Raw genomic sequence first — 7109 nt, forward strand, 5'->3', positions numbered from 1 at the left:
AATACGTTCTTTCAGTGTAGCTGAGTGTAAAAGGTGCATAGTTTTCTAGTGAAGATGTATTCATAGGTGAGAGTTTGGTAGGTAAGATGTAACTAGCAAATCTTGTAATGAATCCAGCCACTCACAACACATTCTATTTCTTCTAGCCGTAATTTAAATGGGTCCTGAACACAGCAACTGCTTTCTGGTTTGGAAGGGGGCATAGCCATGTTCTGTCTTAATACCTTACTTTTTTGTAGCCTCCAAGTATGATTCCCTGTGCCAGATGAGAGGAGCTTGGGTTGTTTTTCAGGTTTATGCTCAAACCAAATTGTCAGTTTGAAATTAAAACCCTCTTAGCAGTTTGGCTTTGGCCAGAATACAGGTGTGAGTGACAGGACTGCTGAACTCCACCCCCATTGTCCATTAGCTGTAATCAGGCCTTTGAGTGCTTGCCGTTTAGGATAAATAAATCCCTTGCAGACTTCTCTTGGTGGGGGGGAGAAGGATGAGTTGCTGCGTACATTAGGAACGAAGAGAACAAACTGTGCGCAGAATTTTAAAAACCATCCAAATAAGATGGAACAAAGAAATTAATAATAAAGCACAGGCACTGATACTGCGCTTGTTTCTAGGTCCAGTTCAGGGAAGGTCTGTTTAAAATAAGCAAGTTTGAAGCAATGCGGTAAAAATGAAGCATAGTGATAATATTGGCCTCAAAAGCATTTTGAAATGTAGGACTGTTTTCCAGCAGTTTTCTGCTACTCTTGACTCTGTAATTTAAGCAGCAGTCCATTTGTTTCAAGCTATTTTTAATATGTTCATTGTAGTAGTGCAGAGGCCAGGCAGCTTGCAAATAAGGTGCGGGGATGTTGTGTGGACATCTGTGGACTGGGAGCACTGCTGTCATTTCCAGTGTACATACTGGGAGGTTAAGTAACTTGCTAACGGTCTCTTGTGTGATTAGAGAAGGGGAAACCAAATCTCGACCAAGCTTATTCAGTGTATCTTCTTCCACCAGTCGCTGACATCCAAAAAAGTTCTAGTTAGGAAGACTACAAAAATAGGAGAGTTGTTATTCTGGATGAGTTGAGTGTCCAGCGTTGTCTGCTGCACTGGTGAACATCAAGTGAGAGGATGAGACGCTGTCAGTCTCTGTAAATGAACTTTAATAGAATAACTTAGGAAGACACATATTGTTTGTCTGTGTCCATTAATCTTTGGTTTCTTCCCTGCAGCATTTGGGGTTTGTATTAATTATATCTGGTTTGTCTCTCTGGATGTTCTTGTAAACCAAAGTAAATTTTTAACCTCTTCTTAAAACAATACATCACAATTTCACTCGCTGCTACCTAGAGCATCCTTTATTTTCACAAGGTAGAATGTTTTTCACTTGCTTACTTTGAATCTAATCAAATATCTCCTTGTTGATGAATTAGGGGAGTGTGTATGTGAGTCCAGACAGATTACATGTCTCTGCTATGCCTTGGTTTATATAGCGCATGATCTCTTTTACAATGTGCTACGCACGCCTGTTCAGCATCGTTGAAAACCATTTCACAATAGCCTCCTGTTTGTCCCTTAAACAGAGACTTGTGGTCTATGGGCATAGTACGTCCTAGTTGTGAGAGCAGCCAGATGTTCATGTCTCAGGAATTTTTCTCATCTGTAAGGTTTTTACAGAGCTGACAAAAGAAAAAACAAACCCCAACCAGCAAAAAAAGGGTGTTTGCCTTTACATTTTACCCTGAACAGCTTAACAAGGGTTGGAGAGTCTGTGCAGTGACAGTATGTAATGAATGCACTAGGAAATGATGATTTTCTATCTCTAATCGTTGTAGATCAGTGTAGTATATTAATCCTTGGATAGCTGCCTCCTGAAGGCTTGTGTTCTGGATTTCCTGATCGAATTTCTGGCCACAGATTGTGAATAGGTCGTAGGATTTTTGACAGTTGTTGGCTTTTTAGAGCAATTATAGTGAGTGTAAAGTCTCATGAACAAGCATCCTCCTTATGGTCTCTCCATAAGCGTTGCCCACACTCAGGCTCCTCTATTTCTAGAAAAAGGGCTGCTAGATGAGGTCTGAGAGCCTTGGAAAGGGCATCGTGCCTGCGAACTCCGCAGGGGTGTGTATGTATGCCGGAACTAGAGAGAAATACGAGGTTTCAGTCTTTCAGACCTGTCTGTACTTTCGTCCCTCAGTTAAAGCACAGCAGAAGTGAGAATCCCACCTGTCTCTTGACAGTAATCTTTATCTTATGTTGTCTTTCCAACCTCTAGCAGATAGATGGTGAGGCCTTCCTGCTCCTGAACCAGAGCGACATAGTTAAAATACTCAGTATCAAGCTGGGTCCTGCCCTGAAGATCTACAATGCCATTCTCATGTTCAAGTCTGCAGAAGACAACTGAGCAAAGCCCTTTGGCAGAGCCCATGAAGAATTGACAGGGAACAGATCCCCACCTGAGAGCATTACAACGTGCCGAACAGGCAGATTGGGACTCAGATGTATTTTAAGTAGAACTTATTAAAGATATTTTGAGGACATAAAAATCCTGCCATAGTCTGGAATATGGGGCAGCTTCACTTCCAAGAAGAGGATATTATTATATTTTGTAATTGAATTTGGTTTTGATATATCAATCTCTTTTTGAGATCTAGAAGAAACCTCCGGTTATAAGGGGAATCCAGGGTAACGTTGGTGGAGCTGCAATAGCAAGAAGAAAGCGATGAGTAAAATGACTGCTGTGTCCAATGATAGTGCCTGAAAGAGAGACTTGAGTTATCACCAGCATGTTTAATATATTCCGTATGTTTAACAACTCTGAGAAAAGAGAGTAAGAAAATAGGAAACAATATGCACTTCAGAGCAACTGACCAGTATCCTTCAATGCTGTGACTGAAGAGCTGAGCTTTTCAGGACTGATTTTAAAATTCAGTTTCTCCTGCTGATCCTAGTTGTTCTACTACCCTTGGCTACTGGGCTGCTGGCACCACAGCAGAAAGGTAGCATGGGGAAAGGGTTTCCATCAGCGACGGTTCGCATCGTTTCTGGTAACAAGCAAAATGTTCTCATTCATGTCACCAGAGAGCAGGAAGCAAGCCCTGTGTAGATAGGCTTTGGGTAGGCAAAGATCTCTCGTAAAGATACCTCCCACAGGAGACAAAGATAAATATTTTAGCTGTAGTTCTCCCATCAGTGCTTTTGTGCAGCTGCTGTCTGGACCAGGAACGTCTTCCGGCAAAATGGCACAATGAGGAGCACTTGGGAATTGGATGGGCTTATTCATGTCCTCTCGCCTGCCAGCCAAATGTTGGGAGTATGAGCTGGAACCCCAGCAGTGTATGTGTACAGGTGCTGGAACCCCAGCATATGTGTACAGATGCAAACAGATTTCCTAGAAACAATTTGCTTTTAGTTTTGAACAATCGAAACTCGTTGAATGCTTAGTGCTTTAGCCTTTTCAGCTTCCAGCTGGACTTGGGTCTGTTCGGCCGCAGAGTCGGTGTGCCGTAGCAGCAGGGCACCGTCTCCTCTGCCTCTCCAGTGGCCAGACAGGCAGAGCACGCAGGGAAGTTTGATTGGAGGGGAACTGGGATTTAAACAGACAGCAAAACGAGGTAAGAATTATTTCTCGAAAGAGAGAGCTAACCTACATCAGGGAGGAAGCAAAGCTTGTGGCTGTGTTCCTGTGCATGCAGTCTGTGCTCTCCTGGTGGGAGGGGAGCACGAGTGTTTCCTGCTCTGCTCAAAGTCAGAGCATAATTTTATAACATGCACGTGGGACTGCGATGTCCTGGGTGGGGGATTTCCACACCGTTACTTCCAGAGCCATCCTCTTACAACGGAAGCCCTGGGAGAAGCGGTGAGCCCTGCTGGGGCTCTGCTCAGTGTTTCCATTCATGCCTGGCAGCACGCTAGCTCGTGACTCTTCCTCTAGCCACGCTCCCTGATAGATATTTGGCTGTTCTGGAGTTTAGCTAGAACCACCTTAGCTAGGGAAGCCTTTTCATCCCTTTATTCAGAGCTGCCAGGCTGAATCCTGCGTGTGTCAGCCCTTCCGAACACTTAGGTGTGTTTGCACGGTGTTGCGCCATCAGCCTTTGCCCAGGGTTGCATGAACTTCTCAGGGCACTGCATGGTGAGGTGTGATCCACCCACCTCAGACTCCCTCCTGGACTTGGCATCTTTGTCACCGTTGCTGCTGTAGCCCCAGCCCTGCAGCTTCTCCGAGAGCTGTTGGGAACAAAATGAACGTGCTGTCTGTGACCATGTGGTGACAGAAGGACCACACTTGGTCTTCCTTCCCTAATCACTCCACATCCTTTGTCCAACCTTCCAGCTGCTGAGAAGGTCCTTGTGACTTGCCTAAAGTGGTAAGTTCCTTAAAATTGTAAATAGAGCAGAATCCACACTGCTGAAGCCATTCAGTCCTGAATTATTGTATAGAGCAAAATTGTCTCCGTACTTTCTATTTTTATATAAGATGTTAAGGAGTTTAAGCCTTCCACAGAGAAGGCATAGGGTTGGTGGGATATTTAATAGCTGAAACATTAAATATCAGCCAGGCAACTGCAGGAAAGTAATTTAAAGCAGTGTTAAGGACTAGGCAAGATATGAATGTAATTTATTAAAATACATTTTTAGTATGATAAACCAGGATATTCACCAAAGAGTCACGTTCCTTTATCCCACTCTGCACATCTAGCATCAGTGTAAAGAATTGTAAGTGGCATTTCCTGGACTCTGACACAACTCGCCTTCCAGGCAAAGCAAAATTGTTCCCTGACAACTGGAGCAGAGGATCCGTAGCTGGACTGTGTCGTTCCTGGCTCTCCACTGACTTGTTAAATAACCCTGAGCCCTTCTTTGCTCCACTGTCTCACTCGTGACACCCAGCCAGGTGGGGTGAGTGCAATTTCACCTTTCTCTTGTTTCTAGCAGAAAGGTCCTGCCAGATTTTCTGTTTTACCTCCTTCCTTTGGGAAACCAAGTTGTGGGACAGCAGACTGCCTCCAGCAATAAAACAAAATAAAATTTTATTTCATCTCTTTTACTATATATAGATGGAGGATGATGTGAATTGGTGAAACAAGCAATGAGATTCCAGTCACTGAAATTATTCAAACGGAAATCTTTAATCCTAGGGGCTTCCAAGCCAAGCTGGATCAAAGTCGAAAATGCGTACTTGGAGTTTGTTCAGTGACAGCAAGAGTAGTGCTTTCAGCAAGGAGGAAGGAGGAACCCTTTTAGGGATAGAAGAAGGAGGAATGTGCTTCTTGTGCCTTTTTTTGTAATCCAATAATTGTCTTTGCAGAACAAGCAAGAATGTGCACACATCCATTACTGACTCCTTTTCCAAATATAGCTATATTCTAATAAAATCAAGCAACTTCACTATTAACACAAGGGCAAAAAGATTGCCAGGGTCTTCACTGGACACATTTACAATTCCCTAATATTTACAAGGGAGAAAACCAACTAAACTAGCTCATCTTTTAGCCCATAACTTTGGAATTTGTTGGTTGCTGATGCCCTTTGGCTTGTGTCGGGGAGTGCCGCTTTCACGTGTGGCTTGGTGACTTATTTGTGCTGCCAGACTCTGCCTGTACAAACTCAGCTCTGCCTTTTCCCAGTCCTGGTCAATACCTGCGTCAAGGCAAGGGGTCTGCAGATGCCTTTGATTGCCTAATGCCTTGTCTAATTTGAAACATGCACTTTGAAGCAGAAAGCCAAAAGTTGTAGCTCTGTGGTGAACAAAGCTGAAACTGGTTAATGCCACCTGCTTTGAGGAGGCTTCCGTTGTCTGCTGAAAGTTTGCAGAAACCAGCTGTTGGCCCAACTGAACCCAGAAGTCACTTAGAAATATAAATATATTACTTAGAAGCAACCCAGAGCTGGGACAACTTCCCGTGGGCCGGCAGTGCAATTGGGAAGTTTCAGTTCTCAATTAAAATGGATCTTATTCCTGGATATGTTTTTGTTCCTGTATCCCTGCTTTTGAAATCCAAAGCAATCAAATTTTTCTCCTTTTCCCTTTTCCTCCTCGGTAGAGAGTCCTGTTAAAATTTTTCTGTGCCATCACCAACGATCATCCTTGTAATCCAGTAGCAGTAAATTTCTGCTCTGGGTAATGAATTGCATTAAAGTTGGACAGAAGCATTTGGCAGCACTGATAGCAAAACTCTACAACCAAAGGAAAAAAAAAAAACACAAAAACATTCAGCCCAGGGGATAAGCTAGTTCAGCTGTAGAAGATTTCCTGCCTGCTACTTTCATGCCCTGCTTAGGGATTTATACCAGAGAAAGCTTTAAAGTTTTTGACATCCTCTCCATCATGTGATGAGCTAGCTTATTTTTGAAATTCCTATTACTTGAACTGGAAACACGTGCAGGGGAAGGGAGTGTGCGCCTGTTGCCTCGGTTAAGCCTCTGAAATGTTTGCCTGTTCTAAACCAAACAAATACTTGAGCTTTTCGACACTAGCCATGACGTTGCACTCCACCGATGCTTTCTTCTGGAAATGTGAATAAAATTAATATAAGTTCAAACCTGACTCGTTCTTTCCATGTTTGGGTCTGACCCCGGCACGTGCCCGCAGGGAAGCTGGGCTGGCTCGCTGCCCCGAAGGGCTGTCACCGGGGTGGGTTGGGCATTGCCAAGGTTTGTCCCCTTCTTTTCCTCCCCCGCCAAACCTGGCAATCAAAATGCAGGCAGCTTTTGCGTCTTTTTTCCACCAGGCAGAGTGAAGCTGTGTATTCGAGCTCTCCTTGATTGTGCACAGGACAGCATCACCCTTGGCTGGCGTTGGCCACTAAGACTGTCCTTAATCCCCCAATTCCTCGCTGTCCTCTGCTGCTGACAGTGTTTTGATGCCTCATGGTTCCCTGTTGCAGAGCGTCCAAGGGCTCTGCCAGCTTCCTGAAGCAGCTTCCAAACCGGAGTGTTTAACTAAAACAAGCAAGATCTGCTCATCGGTATGAATTGACATTAAACCTCTGCATTTTGGGGTCTTTGTGTCTGTTTTACCTTCCTGAATTCCCTGGGGGGCTTCTTCATGTGCTCCCCGTAACAGTTTTAATGAACTCACCTGGGCATTTGTTTCTGCTGTAATTGGCTGATCCATTGCA

The 7109-nt window shown here is 44.1% G+C and overlaps 1 protein-coding gene across 7 annotated transcripts in view; it reads left to right on the plus strand.

Annotated features, from left to right (window-relative positions):
* The window catches only part of LOC102059557 (lethal(3)malignant brain tumor-like protein 3), a 51604-nt gene extending 45069 nt beyond the window's left edge, over positions 1-6535 (plus strand). For 5 of the 7 annotated variants that reach the window (XM_055705216.1, XM_055705220.1, XM_055705218.1 and 2 more), the window contains one exon: positions 2261-6535. In XM_055705216.1, the coding sequence (XP_055561191.1) occupies positions 2261-2389 (129 nt within the window). In that variant the 3' untranslated portion in view covers positions 2390-6535. The remainder of the gene's footprint in view (positions 1-2260) is intronic. The other 2 variants (XR_008731410.1, XR_008731411.1) reach the window with 2 other exon arrangements.
* The last annotated feature ends 574 nt before the right edge of the window (positions 6536-7109 follow it).

This window comes from Falco cherrug, chromosome 3 (assembly GCF_023634085.1).
Source record: "Falco cherrug isolate bFalChe1 chromosome 3, bFalChe1.pri, whole genome shotgun sequence".
Classification (NCBI taxonomy): domain Eukaryota; kingdom Metazoa; phylum Chordata; class Aves; order Falconiformes; family Falconidae; genus Falco; species Falco cherrug.